Source organism: Humulus lupulus, chromosome 2 (genome assembly GCF_963169125.1).
Source record: "Humulus lupulus chromosome 2, drHumLupu1.1, whole genome shotgun sequence".
Classification (NCBI taxonomy): Eukaryota; Viridiplantae; Streptophyta; class Magnoliopsida; order Rosales; family Cannabaceae; genus Humulus; species Humulus lupulus.
In genome coordinates, this window is record NC_084794.1 from 3802249 (window position 1) to 3826115 (window position 23867).

The window sequence follows — 23867 nt, forward strand, 5'->3', positions numbered from 1 at the left end:
ATGGATATTTTAATTAAATAATTTATTTATTTATTTTTGTTTAAGTTTATGTTTGTTCTAGTTTTTGAATTTGGAAGTGACAACAAGAGATTATATATTATATGTTTAATGTTATATTAAATATTATACGTGTATTTTAAATTTAAGTTTCTGGCTAGTTTTTTTTTTTAAAAAACAATTTATTACTAATTCACATTAGATTATATTATATATTTAATATGATATTATTCTAATAAGTGAGTTTAAGTTTAATTAAATTTTATTTAAGTTATAAAATGTATGATTTTTTTATTTTAAATAATTATTGTTGTAGAATTGATTAGTGCTCAAAAGATGTCATTTTATCAAGTTTAAGTCCAAATTAAATTAAGTTTTGAATAATATTTTCTTGAATTTATTATGATATATTCTTTAAATGGAAAATATTAGTTTTAATTTAATTTAAAAATATTTTATATGAATTATAATGCATTTGAGCCTAATTAAAAGAAAAAAATATATACAAAAGAAAAGAATTAAACTTGAAAAATGAGAGCTGAAAAATGATATTATTGTAGTTAACTTCTTCTTTTTTTCATTTCAGGCCCAATGCATGCCCATGGTTCCAGCAGCCCAAAGCCAGCCACATGCATCTCCTGCCCACCACGTGTCCGCCTGCCAGCCAACCCGAGGCCGCCATGTCGCCGCCAGCAGCCATCCGAAGCTCCAACACAGCTTCACTCTAACGCCTCCTTCAGCAGCCTTCATCAATTAGAAATTCTCAGCAAGCAATGCAAGCATGCGACCTTGTTTCCCTCCAGGCCCAATGGCCCAATCCGCCCAAGCTTCAGCATTGCCTTCAAGCTCCACGGCTCCAGCAGGCCCAAAGAGACCCTTAGGCCCAAAGATCCTAGCTCCTCTTTTCAGCCATCCCAGTCACGTGCAAGCCCAACTCTCCTAGCCACAACACAGGCCCGTGACCCAATGACATCTTCCAATAGCCTGCCTACGTGGCACCCCCTCATTGGCTGAAAGTGGGTCAAAACCCTCTTGTGTCACCAGCCATATGTTGTGGGTATTGGGTTTGTAAAATTGCCATTTTGAGCTTTAAAGCTCATGTTTTTATAGTATTTTAGAAAATGAGCATTTTGACTATACACAAAAATAGCTAGGGTAATATTAATAATAAGATATGATTTTGAGATTTATTTTGTAAACCTCATTTTGTTGTTTAATTTCTTTTTAGTCATTTTCTCCATCTATAAATAGGGACACTCTCTTCACATTTGATATGTAATTTTTAGAATAGAGAAACTATAGCAAAATTTCCTCTCACTTTCTTCTCATATTTTCCTCTTAGAATTTTGTGAGAATCATGAGCATAATGGTCTAATCTTCCTAGGAATGTTAGGGATGATTCCATATGCAAGTGATGTTATTTTGCTACTTTGATTTACTATGTTCTTAATGTAATATATTTGAGTTATTTATGTTCTTTCATCTCTATCTTTATTTTGTTATCTTTATTTACTTATGCTAATAGTATATAGGATTAGTCATGCTCTTTCTATGTGCTTCTAATTAGTAAAAGTAACATTGATACATAATTTTATGTCTAATCTTCTATTGCATTATTGCCCTTGGGTATTTTGTCATTTTTAGATTTTTCATAAGATTAACATTGTGCTTTTAAAGTAAAGAACTTTATAACTCAAATGAATTTTTGTTAGAAAAACTATGGACTTTAATGTTAGATTTTCCAAGTAAATGTTGGGATGTGAACTATTTACTTGTGTATTTTTGTAAATCAAGTAACCAAGTAACTAAACAAGCATATGGATGATTATTGAAACCTTTCATTTTCTCAAACTCTTGATTACATCTTACCTTTATTTCACTTATCTCATTTCATCACTTTATCAAAATACAATACCAAAATCTCAAACATTTTTCCATTTACAATTTTATTTACTTCTTGTTACTAACTTTTTGTGCTATTTCCTACTAACCTTTTGATTTTAGGTTACCTCCTTGTGGATCGACCGCCCGATTATACTACAACCACCGCTTAGTGGTTGTCACATTTTGGGCGTTAAACAAGAATATCTAAAAAATATTCTATTTTAATTTGTTTAATCATTTATTATTTTTAAATAATTATTAGTGTAAAATATCTCAAAAATATCATATTTTAATTTGTTTAATTATTTATTATTTTTAAATAATTATCATTGTAAAATATCTAAAAAAATATCCTATCTTAATTTTTTTAATTATTTATTTTATTTTATTTAAGTTTAAGTGTTTACAAACTACCGTTAAATATAAGAATATTCTGTTAGATATAAGAATATTCCGTTAAAGTTAACATTAAAAAAATAAAAAACCGTTAAAACCAAGAATTTCCGTTATCTACACACTTTTTATATATAATATATCTATTCTATATAATAAGTGTATAGATAACGGAAATTCTTGATGTTAACGGTGTTTTATTTTTTTAATGTTAACTTTAACGGAATATTCTTATATCTAACAGAATATTTTTATATTTAACGGTAGTTTATAAACATCTCTTAAACTTAAATAAAATAAAATATATAATTAAAAAAATTAAAATATGATATTTTTGAGATATTTTACAATAATAAATAATTAAAAAAATTACAATAGGATATTTTTCAGCTATTTTACAATGATAATTATTTTTAAATAATAAATAATTATACAAATTAAATATGATATTTTTGAGATATTTTATAATGATAATTATTTAAAAATAATAGAATCATATGTTTTATAATTTAAATAAAATTTAATTAAACTTAAACTCACTTATTAGAGTAATATCATATTAAACATATAATATAATCTACTGTGAATTAACAAAAAAATATTTAAAAAAAAACTAGCAAGAAACTTAAATTTAAAATCAACTTATAATATTTAATATTACATTAAACATATAATATATAATCTTTTGTTGTCACTCACAAATTCAAAAACTAGAACAAACATAAACTTAAATAAAAATAAATAAATTATTTAATTAAAATAGGATATTTATTTCAAAATTTATATGACATTAATATAATTTTAATAAAAATAATTAATAAATTCTATAAATAAAATTAAGCAAACGTGCATATTGCACGTTGCTTGTATCTAGTATATATATATATGTGTGTGTGTGTGTATATATTAATTTAAGGTGATATATTCTATTAGTAAGTCATTCTAGCTAGGATTATGTATGATGACATTATATATTGTATTATAGGAGGAATTGCGGGCATATTGCGACACACAGCAGATACAGACAACTGATACTGAGAGTTTCACACTAGTTTCGAGTGCGGCTGAAGACGACGACTTATCTTTGGTACAAATTGTCTTCGGAAAACGACGTGGCCACCAGAAAGGATATGGGCATATCCTTAACATAAGGGACTGAACTCAATTTTCACTACCTTTCTACAGCCATAAATGGTTTATATCTATCCTAGGGGTGAAAAGACCAAAATACCCCTAGGTCTAATAAGGGTTTCTAAAGGCTCCCAAGGGCAGTATTGGTATTTCTCACCTATCTCGTTAATCATAATTAACGCTCTAATTCCCGTTACCCTTTAATTCCCGGCAACGCTCTAATCATTAAAATCACCCCGAGACTCATCCCGAGCCCCGAGCTTAAACCTATTATGACTAGACCGCTAATTAATATTCCAAGATCGTCTCATGCCGAATAGCTCGAATAAACCCACATTATAATGTGGTCTCAACAATATATCACCGACATGCATACAAATATACAATCACACCCTCAACGGGCCAAATTACCAAAACACCCCTGTAATGAAATGTAGACCCACATGCATGCATTTAACATCATATTATAATATAATTCACATAAACATGCATATATTCATTTAATGACATAATTAAACAGTTATGGCCCTCCCGGCCTACTAATCCAGTCATTAATCCGCATTAGGGATTTCGGGGCATTACAGTTTCATACTAGTTTCGAGTGCGCCTGAAGATGACGACTTATCTTTGGTACAAACTGTCTTCGGAAAACGACGTGGCCACCAGAAAGGATATGGATGTATCCTTAACATAAGGGACCGAACTCCATTTACTATTGATCATCCACAAACTAGAGATGAAGAGATGACTGAGATGAGAGAGCTTGTTCAACAATTAGAGGAGCACATCCGGACTCATTGTATCGCCCCAGGATCTCAATGTGCCCCGCCACCACCTAATGATCCCGATGTTGGAGCACCGAGTCAGTAGGATTTATGTATGAGTTTTATTACTATGGACTATTACATTTTCATGTTTAGGACAACTCTTTATTTTGATTGAGCAAACGTACTCTTATGTTTTTATTTATATGTTTAATATAAGTGTTTTAATTTTATTCTATTGTTTTATATTTAATTCAAATTAAATCAATAAATAAATATATAAGTGAATAAACATTGCACATATAAAAGAAAATCTCGCCTCAGTCTATACCAAGAACAATGTTCATTGAACTTATCCCTTTAAAAATTATCTTAACTACTAAATTAATAAAAAAAACATTAACTTAATTTGCTAAACATTAAAAAAAAATCCCAAATTTTGGTTCTTTTTAGATCCTTTGTTTATTAATATATGAAATAGGGGGAATTAGACAAGATGATGAAAAAAAAAATCTACCGATTTAAAGATTATTAATTATTTGAAGCTGGCTCATTATTATAATTATACATTGATCAAACATGATCAACACTTGCCCAGAATAGAATACAACTCTAAGTGGCCAAAGCCAAGAGTCTAGCTAGCTAATTACTTAGAGAAATTTAAAAAGTCATACATCTATACATACATAGATATATATATATATATGTATATGTATATAGTGCAAGATATTACTTATGTTTACGTATAGAAAAAAGGGTGATGCCGGCTATTTTTAGCTCTACTAGTTTCTCTTTTGTGTGCCTTGTTTTCCCACCACCTAGTTCGGATGGAAGAGGAGGATGAGACGATAACGATGGTGATAACGATGATGATGATGATGGTGGTGGTGGTGGTTTTTCGAGGTTTTTCTTTCGAAGGGTTTCAACGAAAACTGTCTCTAACATTGGCCGGCGGATTGACGAGTTGGGCTCATCGGAAGGAGGAGGATGGTGTGTCCTTCTAAGAGTAGTACCATATACTTGGGAGATGGATGAAGCAGTAGGGCGTGACGGTGACGATGGTGATGATTTCGGAAGATTATACTTTCGATTGCTTTGAACAGCCGAAACTTTCCTTATAGTTGGCCGAATTGATGTGTTGGCCGTTGTCCTTCGAATACTATCATCTACTGTGCAGATTATCATTGAAGCAGTAAGACGCGACTCTGATGGAACTGAATTCATGAGATTTGTTTTTCGAAGGCTTTCACCGGCCGCAACTCGCCTCATGGTTGGCCGAACCGATGAGTCTCCACTCGCCATTGAGAATATATATTTTGATCAACTAAGGGTAAGACATAGTCATATATATATATTTATATATATGGGAATTCTTTTAAGGGTTCACCTTAAGTTTTATTGGTGGGGCTCTTAGTGTTACCAACCCGTAAACAGTTTTCGGCACGATTTTTTTATAATTGTGTATATTGTAGTTATTTAGAGTATTCTGCAAATTTTCAAAAAATTCTGAATAGTTTACAATACAAAAACTTAAGTTCAAACATGTTGTTGCGCGTGGAAATCAATCTATTTGAACTTAAGTTTCGGTACTGTAAACTATTCGGAATTTTCTGAAAATTTACAGGATGCTCTAAATAGCTACAATATACACGGTTATAAAAAAAATCGCGCCAAAAACTATTTACGGGTAGAGAAATACTGAGAGTCCCACCAATAAAACTTAAAGTGAAGCTCCTATAAACAAAATTATCCTATATATAGATATATAAACACACATTAAATCTCATTTAATTGAACAAAGTACGTTGCATAATAGCTAGCTAAGTCAACTAAACTTTAGTTAAGTTGCTAAACAATTTCGTGATAAACACGTACATATAGGAAAGGAATAAATCGTTGTGATAGTTGCATAGTAAACATCAGTCAAAATAATATTATTTTTGTAGAAAAACTTCAATATTTGGTCAAATTAATTATTATTAATGGGAGAGCTAGGTTGAAATCTGCAACATATATATAATATTTTTTATTTCATTTTTCTTTGGCTTTAATAAGAATTAATAATAAAAGTGTATGGGCATGTTGTTGCTAAGTAAATGTTCCGAAGCTTTTAGGTTAGTTCCTCAAGTTTTTGGTCAGGAATATTCAATGAAACTCATTCACATATAAAACTGTAAATATGGGCCGCCGGCCCGACACATTTGTGCCTTTGAATAATCCCGACACATTTGTGTTTTTGAATAATTCGCGGACCAGGCCATGCCTGTATTTCAATTCGTGATGGGCCAGATTGGCCCATATTTGAAAGAGTAAGCCCAGCACAGCCTATAAGCTTGGTCCATGTCGTGTCGAGCCTAAATCGGGCCAGCCCACTTTCCTTATTTGGGCCCACTTTTAGGCCCATTTTATTATTGTAAAAAATGTGAGGATGAGAAATTGAACCATCCAACTCCTCTTTCACAATCAATAGATTCACCACCAATCCAAATACATTTCTTTATTTGAATTATAATTTTAAATATTTTTATATATTTTTCAATAATACTTTACACAAAATTATATCAATAATAATTATTATAATTTGAATACCTACTAATAAATACTAAAAATTTTAACTTACAAATCTTAAAATAAATTAATATAATTATAAAAATATAAATATTGATAAAAATAATATATTTTTATTATCATTTTAATTTATATATAATTGACAAATAAAAATTTATTATCATTATTAATGCCAAAATATCGGGCTTGTCATATCGTGCAGTGCTCAAGCCCATATCGTGTCGTGCCATACCATGTCAACTTTTAATTCGTGTCGTGCCTAGCTCAAGCCCATATTTTTTCATGCTGTCGTGTTCGTACCTTCCGGGCTCATGCCGATTTTGTACCGTGTTAGAAAGTCCGACCTATATTTTCAACTTTGCTCACATAGGGTGGACAACGTCACAGTACGAATTTATATTGATTTATATATATACGCTTTTTTTTTTGTCATTACGAAAAGGGAAATTTGCGGCATAAATACCCATTTTGTTCATTTTGTTGCTAATAAGTACCCAATTTTTAAAAATTGCGGCATAAATACTCATTTTGTTGCTAATAAGTACCCAATTTTTAAAAATTACTGCATTAATACTCAAAATTCTACTTTTTAGACTCTGCCGTTGGTACCCACTTAACAGAGTTACTAATAAGGACACGTGTACTGTCCTGATAATTCTTCTTTTTTTTCACCTAATTAATTAAGAAAATACAATAAGTACCATCAATAATGTGTCTAGCTTTATTTTTAGCCCGATAAAAAGTCCAAGAGGAAACTTTAGAGTACTTACTATCAGATGTCATCTGTCTGTAAGACTTTAGAGTACTAATTTTTATTTTAATTAGTTTTATGTATTTTCTTAATTAATTAGGTGAAAAAAAAGAAGAATTATCAGGCCAGTACACGTATCCTTAATAGTAACTCTGTTAAGTGGGTACCAACGGCAGAGTCTAAAAAGTGGAATTTTGAGTATTAATGCAGCAATTTTTAAAAATTGGGTACTTATTAGCAACAAAATGAACAAAATGGGTATTTATGCCGCAATTTTTAAAAATTGGGTACTTATTAGCAAAAAAATGAACAAAATGGGTATTTATGCCGCAATTTTTAAAAATTGGGTACTTATTAGCAACAAAATTGGTATTTATGCCGCAAATTTCCCTTACGAAAAACTTAAGATATGTGACTATTACTTGTCATAGTAAACTTTTACATTGTTTTTTAGGTTTATATAAATATATAGGAAGAATTTTACACTAAAATATAAATAAAAAGAATTCTCAAATTACTTCTTTGAATCCAAACATGAGAAAATAAAATATTTTTGTTACACCCAAATTTCGACACAGTCATAAATGAGCTTCGAGATGTAGACTCGTAAAGTGTAAACTCGAAAATAACAAGTAGTGGCTGGACACTTATATAAATTTGCATGATTCTTGATTTGTTCATGTTGGCGATCGAGCACAAGTTTAGAAGGCTCGAGCTTATGTGTCAAGCTAGGAAGGATGAACCTTCTCCGATGCATATGGGTGTAATTCGAACCTTCGTGGCAAGCTCGAAGATGTTGGTCTCTGAAGGTTGAGCTCGATGGAATCACTGGCTAAGGAGGAGGCTGACCAGAATAACGAGCTCGAAGTATTGGTCAATCTCGAAAGCATGTAAACCTTCCGTTCGAGATCAATAACGCGTTTTGCACACAACTGTTAGGAAATCTCTATTCCTCAGGGATTTGTTGTTATTTGATATTAAATCTCTATTATTATGGGATATTATGTAATTAATGTATTTATTTGTATTATTTCAAATTTGAATTGTAACTTTCTGAAATAAGAGGAATATATTCTTTCAACCAGGCCTATAAATAACCCGAGGAATTTCATTTGTAGACACGCACAAAATTGTACTGAGAATACTCTGCTGAATTGCTTTGATAAAGCTTTGAAAGAGTATCACGAATCAATATCATTGACTCGTAGACTAGGCAGATTTTAATTGTTGAATCACGTAAAAACTCTACTGTTCTTTCATTATTTCTTAAATAATTGTTTAGTGCTCTTCTAATTTACATTGACGAAAAATGGCATCACAATTGTCAAATTCATATTTCTTTTCTATAAAGTCCAAAATTAAAGATTCAAAACAAAGGGTATAGCTAGAAATAAATTGAGATGCTTTATAGTAAGTAGTAGAAAAGGATGCAACAACTACGAGCTTGGTGTATATAAGAATTAATAGATGTAAAGTAGTATATATAAATATATCATGTCAGTTAATATAATATGTATTATTGTTGACCATATATAAAGACTTTAGTAGCCAACATAGAAACTTCCCAGCGATTACTTAATGAAGAAGCTCATGATTAAGGAATAAAATAATTCACAATGCCATATTCTAGTGCTCATGAATAAAAAGAGGCATTAATATGTATAGCACTTAAGATTTTTGTCTTTGGATTTTTTTATTCGGCAAAAATATCCCCTGAACTATAGTACTGGTAGATTTTTGTCATTTTGGTCCAAAATAGTAAAAATTTGCTGATGTGGTAATTAAAAAATATATATTTTGAAATATTTTTATTAATTACTTAATTTTAAATTAGAAACAATAAAAATTATTTTAAAAAAGAAAATTTTATTTTTAATTTTTTTTAGTCCAAATATAATTTTAAAATAAAAATAAAATCAATACTTAATTTTTAAAAGTTAAAATCTATAAAGTAAATTAAATGAAAAACTCAACCAAATCTATACTTCAAATGTAGATAGTTACACACATTTAGAAAATAATCAAGCAAAAAATTAAATATTTTAATTTAATTTTGTTCAAAGTATAATTTAGTTTAGAAATATTGAGTTTAGTTTTTTTAAAATTATATTTGGATTAAAAATTATTTATGTTTATTGATTTTTTATTTATTAAATTTTATATAATTTAATAAATTTAAAAATTAGTTTTTATTAACTTTTTATTTTTGAAATGATTATTTATTAACTTAAAATCAATTTATTAATAAATAAAAAATTAACTGCTACGTGAACAAATCATTACTATTTTAGACGGAATGATCAAAAGTCTACAAATATTATAGTTTGAAGAGAGGGCAAAAGTCTACAAGTGTTAGTTCGGGAAAAAAAACACTTTGTCCATATCTAAATATCTGGTGAATTTTAATTAAACAAAAAAAAATCTGCCTTAAATATTTTGTTAAGGGTATATTTGTCCTAATATAGCTTTGAAGCATATTTTTCGATTTAGGTACTTATTAAGCATATTCTTCAAAATTTCCCAAATAAATTAAGTTTCAAACATTTATCATTCTCAAATATGTAAATCTCGTGCTAGATGTCATAATCATATATGTAAGATAAAATAAAAATACAAATTTTTTAATATCAATTTCAAAATTTTAAAATTAAAGTTAAAATAAAAAAATATATAAATAAGTTTGATCAATTAGAAACATAAAGTTAAAAAAAATGTTTTTTTATTATTTGAATAATAATGATATTCTAAAAAATTTCTATTCAAATTTTTTAGAAAATTAACTATGTTTTAGTGTCTCATCATCTAGTTGATTTTCTTGAAAATAATTGATAATTTTTTTCTCTTAGATTTTTAATTATGATTTGATTCCATTCCAAATTTCAAATTAAGTCTGTTTATGAAATCAATCTATAAAGAATTTAATTATAGGAAATCATTTTCTTAGAAAACTTAAATAAATATATAATTAATTTTTGTGGACAGAATTAGAATAAGTTATACTTGAAACTTAAATATTTTATACCAAAAAGTTACAAAATAAAAATTATAGAGAAAAACTATTCTCACCCATCATTATTGCTATGTCAATGTCTGTTTTTTTTTTAAATGAAAAATAAGATATATAAAGAAAAGAAAAGAAAAAATGGGTGATAGAGAATGGATCTATATAGAATATGTCATCATCCATGCTTTCCATTTATGTTATATATATATATATATATATATATATATATATATATCAATTAATAATATATTGTTGACTAAAGACTTTAAGGAACCAACATCGAAATTTCCCAACAAACAACCACTATTATACAAGTCAATTAGGTGTGGAAGGTGCTCATGAAACTCATCTTTAATAATTAAGCACCATAGAAAAATATATGTGATCGATCAGAGTAGTTGTGTGTATTATTTCTCACTGAGCAAAGAAATCTTATACAAATACATCAGTTTCTTTGATCAGAATCTCATTAATATTGTCTAGTTTTCCATGGCGGACAGAAGAGAACTTTCTTCGAGAAGGATTAGTAGTAACAGTGTTACTGATCATCATCATCGTCATCATCATGATCGTGATCAAAAATCATCATCAGAACGAAAAGTCGTGGAAGTGGTTCATCGTCGAACCATACAAGTTCATCAAACCGTAGTTGAAGAGAGGTATAAGCTATCATCATCATCATCATCTTCATCTTCATCACATCATCATCATCATCGTGATTCATCATCTTCATCACAACAAACTACTACTGGTGCAACTAAGGCTACTACACTGAAACAGTATCATCATCATCATCATCAAGAACAACAACAAATTGCTAAACAAAAAGCTATGGTGAGTTCACAAAATCACTACTCCAAAAGTAGTACTAGCAACAGTGGTCACCATCATCATCATCATCACCATCATCAACAACAACAGATGATTGATTATTCAAGCTCATCAAAGCATCATCATCATCATCACAAACACCATGAACACCACACCTCATCATCATCGAAGATTGGAGGTAGCTCTGGAACGAGACGAGTACACAATCAACAAGCCATGATCGCCGCCGGTACTAATTCGGCTTCGGCACATAATAAAAAACAAGTGTCGGAATTGAAAGTTGTTGGCTTCAGCTTATTTCGTTTCGAAACATCCAAGTGATAATTAATATTATATATAAAGAGTTAAGTTAGTGCTATATTATTATTAGCACCACAAAATAAAATTAATGTGTTGTAAATTTGCTTTTCATGACCAGCTAGATTGGTTTATTGTGTCTCTTATTATTAGAGATATGTATTTCAAGCAATTTGATTGTGTGGTCTTCAATTTGAATTAAGGTGTATTTTGTTGTTGATTTGCAATATTTCGTATATTAAAATAAAAACTTGAGTGAGCTTCAATGTTTTCATCATGACAAGTTCTTACACAGAAGCAAATTAAGTGGACTAATATTGATCGAAGAAATTGTTTTGCCGATTATATTGAGTTTATTATTATTAGGAAAATATATGTACTATAATATGCTCTTGTAATATTAAACATACAATTATATGAAGGGGGTTTTTTTGTTAATCAAACATTAATTTGTTGGTTGGGTGTAATGTCCTTGTCCGAATATATAATATTGAAAAATATTGTCCTATTCATGTGTCTTTCAAACTTTACAAATAAGTATTATTATCCTTTTTAACTTACTTAATAAATGAATGCAAATGAATTATGTGGTTCCCACATGACCTTGGGGATAGTTATTCTCATTAATGCATTGACAAATTTATCCTTATTTTAAAAAAATAAAATTTGAATGTATCTTTTATATTAATTTTATTTATGAGTAATTTTATAAGTTGTAATTTATTTATTTCGATCTCAAAGTAAAGTAAACACATTAATGGGAATACAAGTAAACAATTAATATTGGAGCAGTGCTATTAGGCACCATAAAGTGTCCGGCATAACATGAGGTGATGCCTTGTAAGTGGTTTAGGGCCTGATTAGTTTGTGATTGGAAAATTGCATTTTCAAAAAGTGTGTTTCTAAATTAAAATCTGAATTTATAGTTTGAAAATATGTTTTTGAAAATGTGATTGGTTCAGTATCTGAAAACTGTTTTTGGGTTTTAAAATAAAACTGAATATGTGATTGGTGTGGAATCTAAAAATATAAAAAAAGTGATAGATTTGTAGGATTTTAGGATACAATGATTTAGAATCAGAGAAAACGTGATTTTTTTGTTTTGATTTTATAATAAAAAATTAGAATAATGATGTGAATTTTATTTTCAAAAACATCTTACCAATCACTTATTCTTGTAAGTCTCACTGTTTTCAAGTTTTTAAAATGATAAAATTGGATTTGGATACTCTACCAATCACACGCAATTTTCCATATTGCTTACTAACTTAAAATATGCGAGACCCAATAATGAATTGCACCAATAGCGTTATGACATCACTGGTACCCTCTAGCAATTCTCTTAATTTTGATTCCAATTCGTTAATCTGATTAGGAGTAAATACAATTTTAAGTCATCCTAATTATGTGCAAGTATACATAGGCGAGTCTCTTACTATAATCCAGCCAAGTGTATACCATTTTAATTTACACAAGAATGATTATACAAAGGCTACACTTTCTCAAATTATTAATATTATTATTAATTTTTTTATAGATCTTGCTATTATTATAAATAATTAATTATAATAATGGGGATGTTTTTGCTAAGTAAATGCTGATCGGAAGATTTTAGCAGGTTAGTTCCTAATTAACTTTTAATTTGGTCAACATCTTCTTTTATGGATTCATCCTTGTAATGGCCGACTGTGATTATTTCTCCTTAAAAAAAATTATATTTATATAAATTAATAAAGATGTTGTTGTTGATGTGGACAAAATAATGTGAAATAGAGACCCTAAATTGAGATGCCATATATAGGTGATCCATCATCCTAGTTTGATTTAATTATTTAAACAAGTTCTTTGAGTTTTTTATTATTTTTATTTTTTATGGATTGAATGTATTTAAACTAATTTCCTTACTTTTTAATACAAACCTTCGTTTTTCTTCTATATATTTTGTCACATATGAAAATTATTGGCTTATATAGTACTAGATTACTTTAAAATAGTGAGAATTGCTAACGAGTATTATTGGTGCCCAACAATATAAGAAGTTGGCATACTTTTATTGATGCAATTCAATATCGAGTCTCACTTATATAAATTTAATAAGTACTATAAAGTATCGTTAATCAATTATGGAAGTGTCAAATAAGAATCAATATCTCTTGTCAAATTACATGTATCCCATAATGTGTCAAGAGAGATTATTTAATTTTTACAACTCATGTTACTAGTTAACAGTTTTTTAATAAAAGAAAAATGAAGTGACGTGACAGTATTATTGATTCGTCAAATATAGCAACTCAAATACTATGTTATTGTTGACTAAAGAGCTAACAACATTGAAACTTCCACAACCACTCTCCGAAGCATACCTTATTAATTAAGGAATGAAAAAATTCCACTTCTACGCGGTCATCTGGTGGTGGTGGTGGTTGAAAGTGCTGATGCAATATTAATTAAACAATATATATATATATTTGTGGTGTTTGCCTATATATGTATAGATACATATATTGAGCTTAAAAGAACAACAAGATCATATATCATCAATGGCGGATAGAAGACTTGCTTCAAGAAGGCAGAGCAGCAACAGCAGCACTGAGCATCATCACAAATCATCATCAGAGCAAAAAGACATAGCAGTGCTTCAACGTCGAACCACCACCACCACTACTACTACTGTTGTAGAAGAAGAAGCAATGCTAGCACATCACGATCGTCGTCGTCGTCATTCTTCTTCATCATCATCTAGTAGTGATCATCACCATGCACAAAAACCTGTAGATCAAAACCATTCCAGAAGAGCTAGTGGTAAATCTACAGTCTCTTCATCATCATCATCATCATCATTATCAAAGCATGTTAGTGGTAAATCTACAGTCTCTTCATCGTCATCATTATCAAAGCATGTTAGTGGTAAATCTACAGCCTCGTCGTCATCCTCGTCGCAGCAGAATCAAAGCAGTGCAACTCGTGAAAAAGCTGTAAAAGACAAACCCTCGAACAGTACTGGCTCACACCGTCGTCAACAATTACAGCAGCAGAAGATGACTGGTTCAAGCTCCGGACAACGTGAACCCAATAACTCACCATCGTCGTCGTCGAAGAAAGAAGCTAGCTCTGGATCAAGACCAGTACAAAAGCAAGTGTCGGAATTCAAACTTGGCGGCTTCAGCTTATTTCGATTAGAAACTACACATAATAAGTAATAATATATGTCAAATAAAGGGGCTTGTAATAAATTTATGATGTGTCATTCTAAATCTGCTTTCTTAATTATAAATAGCTAGATATATATATATATATATATTTTATATATTTAAGGAGGTTTCCGATTTGAATATTTGTGTTATTGATTTGCAATAATATTGTATAATTTGTCTTTAATATAAATAATATAATTTGAGCTTTAATTTATGTTATCTTCTCATCCTAATATAAATTGGTACACATGGCATACATTATATATCAAATAATTTAGAATCCTGAAATTACAATTCAAACAATAAGCTAGTTTTACAGGTACATGATTTTTTTATAGAGTTCATACTATTTAAATTCTAATTTTTATTTTATAAATTATTCAAAAAATTTCAAAAATGATCAAAATGCCTATTATAACTATCATTTATGTTATCATACAAAACAAATTAATTTATAATTTTTCTAAATACCAAAAATAAAAAACTTACCTGCAGAAAAGAAAAAAAATAATGTGAGAAACTTCATATTTAAATATATATATATGCAACATTCATTATTTTTACGACAAGATTCTAACTCTTACAATCATATATATAGTAATAACACATTTTCTAATCCTAATTAAGAAAACATTAATCATTGGGCTCTTATCATTCACAATATTTGATATTTTCTACCACAATTTAATATACTTTATATATTAATGTTTCATTACATTGAACAAACAGAGTCGCTTTGGCCGAGTGGTTAAGGCGTGTGCCTGCTAAGTACATGGGGTTTCCCCGCGAGAGTTCGAATCTCTCAGGCGACGTGTCAATTTTTTTATTTAGAACATTTGTTGACCAATCAAATTTTAACACGTAAGCTACTAACTCTGGACCTCGCCGCATTTAATCAGGCCTCTCTTCCCTCTTCCTTTTGACACTCAAAAACTCCATTTTTCTCCCTCTGTAGTCCGTATTAACAACCGCCGTCGCCGTCGCGCTCCTCTCAACGTCCGGCGCTTGTAAAAATCTTCTCTTTACGAAAACGACATGTCTTTGTGTTCGCCTGGATTCTCTTCTTCATCGTCGAACCTCTTCTACGCCGACGCTTCGACCAGGCAATGCGGTCATCCCCACCACCACAACGTCGCCGTCGATCTTAGGGTTTTTCATTGTTCCAAGGAGCCTTTGAATCTGATTTCTTCGCGCCAGTTATTCTCGATTGAGAACCGTGGGTTTGGTCTGAAGTGCACTGAATCAGGATCCGTTGCTAAGACGATCGTCGAGGAAACCGAGTTTTCTGAGCCGAAAACTGATCGCGGCGATGGTGGTACCGGTGGCGGTGATGGGAATATGTCCGGTGGCGGAGGAAATGGAGGTGGCGGCGGCGAAGGTGATGGTGATGGTGAAGAGAAGGAGTTTGGACAGATAATGAAGTTTGAGGAGGTGATGAAGGAGGCCGAAAGTCGGGGAGTGAAGCTTCCTTCCGACATGGTTGAGGCTGCTAAATCTATTGGAATACGGAAAGCTTTTCTTTCCCGGTACTTGGATCTGCAGGTGAAAATTTTTCACTGTTTGCACTCATTTCCATTTCACAATTTCGTTTTAGTTGCTTGATTAGTAATCGTTCACTGAGTTTAGCTAGCCAAGTAGAGAAGTTGAGCTACCTTTATCTTGCAAAAAAATTGACTTTTTAGGATTTAGGAGCCAATTCGAGCTTAATTTTTTTGTAAAAGAAGCTCAAAATGAAAGCTTTGTTTGTAAATTTTCATTTTTTAGAAGTTTTTTTTTTAAGCATATGTTTTTGCTTAATCTGTTTGGCAGGGATCAGCTTGGCCATTGGGTTTTCTCATGAAGCACTGCTCTATGTTACGAAATCGAATGCTGGCAGATCCTTCCTTCCTGTTTAAAGTTGGGACAGAGGTTTGTTTTGGGTAATTAAAGTATTGTCCACAAATTCAATTCATTGAGCTGAGGAACCTTTAATCACCTGAATATAAAGTATGGTTAGTACAACTGCTTGTTTGGCTTTTTATGTCATTGATGTTTGAGAAGTTCTTATTGGTTTGAGGCAATGTAGGTAGTCATAGATTCTTGTTGTGCAACGTTTGCGGAAGTTCAGAAGAGGGGAAAGGATTTCTGGGCAGAATTTGAATTGTATGCTGCGGATGTTTTGGTTGGTGTGGTTGTTGATATTGCTTTGGTAGGTATGTTAGCACCCTATGCTCGAATAGGGAAGCCGCCATCCGTGTCAAAAGGTTTATTTGGACAAATACAACAGGCTACCAGGGCCCTTCCTAGCAGGTTAGCCGCCCATGGTAGAATTTTGAGACTTGTAGAATGCTGAACTGAATCACTTTAAGAAGTTTGCCTTTACATGTTTTTCTTATGTAGGAAGAGCTCAAAGAAATTTCAAGGATCTTATTATGTTATTTTGTTCTTATCAAAAGATTAATATTCACTCTTGTTAAGTGAAGCTCACTGAATATTTTTTCTACTGTTCTCACTCTACAGATGTTCCCTAAATTCTTCTATGTTTTTGTCTTTTTTGGTCTCTTGTGCGGCATTTTAGGCTACCATGTTGGGCTAAATGAATGACTCAATCATTACCAAAATACATATTTATTAAAATATATATTTATATGAGAAAGATCACTAAGAGAAAAAGTTAAATTAAAATAGTTCTCATAAGTACCTTAGATTTTGTACCATTATCTCTTGTAGAAAACCCTGGGTCAAGACTTCTGTATTCTTCATATGTGAAAGTTCAATTATCCTTGAATAATTTATTTATGGAAAAAATATTTCCTCTTATGTAGTGTCTTTGAAGCTGAAAGACCAGGATGTAGATTTACAGCGAAGCAACGAGTTGCCACATACTTTTATAAGGTACCATGTTTAACAATTTATCAATATTTTTAATAGGAAGAACTAATAATCATCTTGTATTGTTGTTTTCCCTTTGTCTTAGTGTTTTCCTGATCTGTGAAGCTGTCTAAAATAGAATTTAATATTTTTCATTTCGCACCTTATTTATTTTAGTGCATTTTTATTCATTGGCACCTTTTGAAACCAGGGTGTGTTGTATGGATCAGTTGGGTTTGGATGTGGTCTTATTGGCCAAGGCATTGCAAACATGATCATGAATGCTAAAAGGTACATTTTTGTCATGTGTTCCATATCTGCTTCTATTGGTTCGCATGCATTTTCTTCTGTAAATGTAATTGTTTGAACTTAGAACTCAGAAATCGTTTAGAAATGGTGAACAGAATTGTGCTATTGCATTTTTTCCAGTGATAATTTGGGTATATTATGCTCTCTCAATCTCTCTCTCTCTCTCACACACACACACATAAATACTTGGATTTCTTATTTTGAGCTAAGAAGCATTTGCACTGTATCCCATATCACTGATGGATTTCTCATGTACTATCAGGAGCATAAAGAAATCAGAAGAGGATATACCTGTGCCGCCTCTCCTTGGAAGTGCCGCGCTTTGGGGTAAGTATTGCTCTGGCCTTCAGATGTTTTCATCACTGCAACAATTGAAAACTTCTTTCTCTGCTCTGTGTTTTCTTTTGAATGGTTCTCTCCTCAACAGTGTTGGTACAAATATGTTCTAGGTTTATATTTTTTTGCACATTGTGTTTTGACAAATTACTTTTTAGACCCTATGTTTTGTAAAATGATTAAAATAGAACCCTAAACCCGATTTTGGTCAATATTTTCTCAACTAAAATCACAAATAATTTATCAAACTAACAATTCAGAACAAAAATAAAATCATTCTGCTTAAAAACTGTATTGTTATATTCAATTTTTTCTTCATCAAAATTGAGTTTAAGGTTCTATTTTAACTATTTTACAAAACATAGGGTTCAAAAAGTAATTTATCAAAATACAGGGTCCAAACAGGTAATGAGACAAAACACAGGATCCAAAAAAGTATAAACCCTATGTTCTATGCTAGCCCACTTCCTTTTGGTTGCTTTGCTCATTGTATTAATTTTTAATGGAATATCAAGCCAAAGGTTTTCCTTTCTTTTTTATGCTATACAACTCGTGACATGAAAATACATGTCCCCACTCCCCTCCTTAAAGAGATGGAGGAAAAGAAAAACCTCTCAATTGATCCTATCCATCAATTTGTTTCTCTTTAATCAGGTGTTTTTCTTGCTGTGTCATCCAACACTCGTTACCAAATCATAAATGGACTCGAACAGCTTGTCGAAGCATCACCTTTGGCAAAACAGGTGCCACCAGTTGCAATGGCATTCACAGTAGGTGTACGGTTCGCCAACAACATATACGGCGGTATGCAGTTTGTAGATTGGGCTAAACTAAGCGGAGTGCAATAACTGCAATACATGTGAACATGTTTCACTTTTTCAATATCAAATAAGCTATATAGATTATATGTTTTCTTTGTGAGCAATAAGACTTATAATTCTTTAGTTTTTGAGTTGGAAGTCAATTCATTTGCTGGGCTTGGACACTGCATTCTCATTTTACAGTCTCTAAGGTAAAGATATCACTTTAAACTATAAGGTAGATCATTTTTCACCAAGACAATGCCCATTTTAAATAATTTTCATGTGAATTGACTCTCTTATGAATGTTATATGCTGATTTTTTGACTACTTTGCCATGATGATGCTGCTGAGCCTCAGAATGTGTGGGGCACAGGAATTGCTTTTAGTCTACTCTGTTGTGTTTAATGTCTAGTGTTGGGCAGATTTGAATATCTATAGTTCTAGAATATAGGCCCACATTTAATTCATTACTAGTAGTGTGTGCATCAATACCAAAATTAAGGAATCTTAGCATTATATATTTTTTTTTTATTTCAATCACAACATCAAAAATTACACCAAAAAGTATATTTTTTATTATTTTATTATTTTATTTTATATATAAAATAATATACATATATATTTGTTTTTGTCGTTGCTATAGTACCCTAGTAGATTTGGTGAGGTACTGTAGCTTGACAACATAATGACGGAATAAATGGAGTTGGGTTAAATTTGATTTAATGTCATTTTATCACTATATTTGTTTTTTGCAGTTCGGTTGGAGGTGCCCTTAGAACATTTAATAAAATTTAGATATGGTTTTTTCACTCTAGGAAATTTCACATCAACTTTATTTTTTTTTGAGGATATTCATTATCCATTATGAGGAATAGTCACATCCCCTCCATACCACTTTCACATTCTCTTTATATAATCATTTAAATCTTTACCCACCAAAAGAGTTATTTACACAAAATGAGTAATCTCTTAAAAACCCACCTATTGGAGGAATGACCCTGCCTTCTTTTAGTGTTTGCATTAGGCTTATTATTGATAACAACCCCTTGACCAGAATAAAAATCCTTAAAGTTAAGGCTTTTGTTACACTTAAATACTTAATTTATTATTTTGACGGTATAAATCCTAACGTTTATTTTTTGTTGCAATTGTTATTTTTTTTTCGTTAACTAAACTTTTTAATTAGGGATATTAGTGGCATAAATACATAAGTTTGTGTAATTGTTGTACTTAAATACGTAACTTTTAATATTTGTATCATAAATAAAAAATATTTTTTTAAAAAAAATTAAAACTTTATTTTTATTACATGCTATAAAAATTAAAAGTTAAGTATTTAAGTGCAATAATTACATAAATTTAAGTATTTATGTCATCAATATCCATATTTAAATAGTTTGGTATATGTCACAAACGGGAAAAAGTAATAATTACAACAAAAAATAAAAATTAGGTATTTATGCTGTCAAAAAAATAAATTAGGTATTTAAGTGCAACACATAAACGGCATTTATGTCGTCAATATCTCTTTTATTTCTCTCTTTTTTTTAATATTACTTGTACTTGTAGCCAAAAAAAAATCATTACTGTTGACATTAATAATTTTTCATTATTATCAAAGCTAGCTACTGTATTAAATACATGTCTTCATTACTAACCTTATCTTTATTGTAATTAAAATCTTATTAAAAGTGAATATGAAGAAATACTCTTTCTTTTTCTTTTTTTAATCTAAATATGAATTGGGATGAGACAATTTGTTTTGACTTTTGCTTGCTTGACCATTAAAGTGGAACATGATTTTTTGCTATTTTCATATAGAAAGTGACATTATTCTATTTCTTTTTAGATTTGTCTATTGCATCACTCATAATTTAAATATTTGGTATGCAAAAGGAATAAATATATAAAATTTAAATCCAGTGGATTTATGACAAAAATAAAATCTTTCCTTTTTAATTTTTTTATTTCATGAAAAGCTATTATATTTATTGGCTACAACTTCTTCATGTAGAGATGACATGTCAGCTTGGGGAATTTTATTATAATAATAATTGCTATTAATTGTAATTTATTTTGACTATAGTAGAGAATCTGAGTTTTTTTAAAAATTATAAATTCTTCCATTAAAACAATGTGTTTATTTATTTATTTATTAAGTTTTATTTTATATGATATAAGCTTTTATTAATATTATATATATATATATATTAAATTTTCAGAACATTTTGACCAATGAGAATATTTGTTGGATTTTTTTTATACACTAAAATATGAGGAGATGTTTTTGCAATTTAAAAATAATATTAATTATCTCCTATATGAGAATGTGTAAGCCAAATTTCCAAATTTGATTCTATGTTACATTTGGTGACTATTTTCTCAAATTCCCAAGCATATTGGTATTTGAAAAAGAAAAAAAAAGTGATTTTTTTTTAAGATGCAAAAGTTAAATATAGCTTAAAAATTCAAAATCCATTATAAACTTTGATCAAATTGTCTTTAGGGTGATTATTATCAATACCCAAGTCAACCTCAATTACATTACCCCATATAAAATTACTAAAAATTAGAGCATTGTTATTAGAATACTAATACACTAATACTCAAAGTGTAATTATTTTTGTAAAAAGTAAAAAAGACAGTTAAAATGATAATTTTACTGCTTGATCATTATCTGGTCAATTGTACTGAATGATAATATATTTTTTTTACTGTTTTAAATGGTATGGAATACAAAATGGGACTAGAATTTCTCTAAAATATTTGAGTAATTGATTAATTTATGTATGTGTATTTATTAAATATTTGATTAATAATAAGGATATTAACAATAAATGAACAACCGCTACTCTCTTCTCTTGTATTACTTAAATTCATCTACATATCTTCTTAAGTCTTTAATCATCATCCTCAAGTCATCAATTTATTTCTTAATGTAGAAAGTTGCAATAGTTTTCAAATTTAAATTACCAAGATCAAAATAAAATTGACATTTTTTTTATGATAGGCACCCTTTGTTTAATGTGGTAAGTGTCTTGTAGAATTTTTTCTTATGATTTTTATAAAATACATATATTTTTATAACTTTAATATATATATTTAATGTTTGATATAGATCATATTTTTTAAATCAAAAAAATAAAAAATTATATATATTTTAAAAAATGATAAATATAAAAATAAATAAAACTTAAAATTAGTTATTAAAAAAACAAAAATTTAACGTATGCACGTATAGTGTAAGAATTGCATTAGAAGATAAAGCAATAAAAAAAATTACTGTCATAATTATTCTGAAAACAAAAAAGCACTTTATAGTAATTCTCATCATTATTATGTTTCATAAGTTAAATCCCATTAAACATCAAATTTAAGAAAATCTACAAATGAGTAGCTGTTAAACCAAATAATTAGTGGAAATTTCATTTCTTAATGTTTTTATAATTTTTTATTTATTTTTAAGTTTTCATATATAGATTCTCATATAATATATAACTTTTTTTTTTTGAATGGATATAATATATAACTTAACAAATAAGTCATAGTTTTTTTTTACCAATGTTGTATTTTAAAAAAAGTTAATAGGTTTAAAAAACCACATTAATTGTGACTTTTTGAAAAGTTAACTTTTTTTAAACTTAGACATGTGATAAAGCTATATTTTTATATATTTGCTATTAAAATTCCATATTTTAAAAAACTTCCCTAAATATTATTAAATTTATACTACTTATACTCCATAATTATATTTGTTATGATTTTAAATCTCAACCATTTAGCTATAAAAACTCAATTAGTCAAAAATCCTTATTTAAAAAAATAATAAGAAGAATATGTGGTTTTGAAAAATATTACTCTACTTGGTGTGGATATATTGTCTTTAATTCCAATTGATAATAATTTTTATTATATGTAAATAATTTCATTTTCTCTTAAAAATACTCTTGCAACAATTTTTAAATGACGTTAGATACATAAAATATCAAAAATATAATTTTGAAAATTGTAAAATTTCTCTCAAGAAAACTTTATAATAATAATAACTAATAATCATACAAATTTAAAGTATACTTAATTATCATTAAGTTGAATGTTTGTAAATAATTAATATCAATGCACTTGATATTAATATACCTTTCAAAATTAATTCATTAATAAGCTTTTCACATTCATAACCATTTAATTTAACCCACAATTATAAATAAATAAAAAATTCAAATATAACTTAATTTTTAAAAAATGAAATATAACTTAATTATTAAGAATATTTTTTTAAAAGGGAGAATTATTAGAAATATTTGAGTAAAATAACTTTAATACAAGGTTGTGTTTAGTAAAATTTTTGTTTTTTAAATTTTTAAAAACAAAAATGAAAATATTATTTTTATTTTTGTTTCTTTATTTTTAAAAAATCAAAATGTATTTGATAACTATTTTTGTTTTTAGATTTTAAAAACAAAAAATAATAAATTTATTTGATAACTTTTATTTTTATTTTTTGTTTAACAATATATAAAATGAGATGTTGATTTGAAGAAGAGAAGAAACAAAAAGTCAAAAACGGTTTAAAAAAATTTTAAAAGTAAAATTTTATTTTCATAATTTAATAAATTTTAATTAAAATTTTTTAAATAATAAATAAAAATAAAGTTATTAAATATTATTTTATGTTTAACTGTCAATTTTTTAATTAATTAAATAAAAAAATTATTTTTTTGTAATTGTTACTAAATAACACCATAACGTGTGTTA

General features: G+C 29.0%; 3 protein-coding genes and 1 non-coding gene across 4 annotated transcripts; all 4 read left to right on the top strand.

The window, feature by feature from the left end:
* The first annotated feature begins 10981 nt into the window (after positions 1 to 10981).
* On the top strand, positions 10982 to 11644 carry LOC133820012 (uncharacterized). Its single transcript, XM_062253410.1, has 2 exons — positions 10982 to 11137; positions 11273 to 11644. Exons 1-2 carry the CDS (start codon positions 10982 to 10984, stop codon positions 11642 to 11644), a joined length of 528 nt encoding a protein of 175 aa, XP_062109394.1.
* Positions 11645 to 14160: 2516 nt separating this feature from the next.
* LOC133820013 (uncharacterized) lies at positions 14161 to 14820 on the top strand. The gene has a single exon (XM_062253411.1). The coding sequence runs from the start codon at positions 14161 to 14163 to the stop codon at positions 14818 to 14820; it is 660 nt and encodes a 219-aa protein (XP_062109395.1).
* Positions 14821 to 15544: 724 nt separating this feature from the next.
* On the top strand, positions 15545 to 15626 carry TRNAS-GCU (transfer RNA serine (anticodon GCU)). The gene has a single exon. It is a non-coding gene; the product is annotated as a tRNA-Ser (tRNA).
* A 108-nt stretch (positions 15627 to 15734) lies between these two features.
* LOC133816922 (protein RETICULATA-RELATED 1, chloroplastic) lies at positions 15735 to 19439 on the top strand. The gene is made up of 7 exons (XM_062249263.1): positions 15735 to 16356; positions 16624 to 16722; positions 16880 to 17103; positions 17619 to 17688; positions 17876 to 17955; positions 18236 to 18300; positions 18964 to 19439. Exons 1-7 carry the CDS (start codon positions 15850 to 15852, stop codon positions 19155 to 19157), a joined length of 1239 nt encoding a protein of 412 aa, XP_062105247.1. The 5' UTR covers positions 15735 to 15849; the 3' UTR covers positions 19158 to 19439.
* Positions 19440 to 23867: the final 4428 nt, after the last annotated feature.

What these genes read in the sequence shown, in the direction of transcription:
- LOC133820012 (XM_062253410.1), top strand. Translation starts at nt 10,982, where the DNA reads ATGGCGGACAGAAGAGAACTTTCTTCGAGAAGGATTAGTAGTAACAGT. An exon ending in CCATACAAGTTCATCAAACC is followed by an intron (nt 11,138 to 11,272) that starts GTAGTTGAAGAG and finishes ACACTGAAACAG; the next exon opens with TATCATCATCATCATCATCA.
- LOC133820013 (XM_062253411.1), top strand. Translation starts at nt 14,161, where the DNA reads ATGGCGGATAGAAGACTTGCTTCAAGAAGGCAGAGCAGCAACAGCAGC.
- LOC133816922 (XM_062249263.1), top strand. Translation starts at nt 15,850, where the DNA reads ATGTCTTTGTGTTCGCCTGGATTCTCTTCTTCATCGTCGAACCTCTTC. An exon ending in CCCGGTACTTGGATCTGCAG is followed by an intron (nt 16,357 to 16,623) that starts GTGAAAATTTTT and finishes TCTGTTTGGCAG; the next exon opens with GGATCAGCTTGGCCATTGGG. An exon ending in TTGCCACATACTTTTATAAG is followed by an intron (nt 17,689 to 17,875) that starts GTACCATGTTTA and finishes TTTTGAAACCAG; the next exon opens with GGTGTGTTGTATGGATCAGT.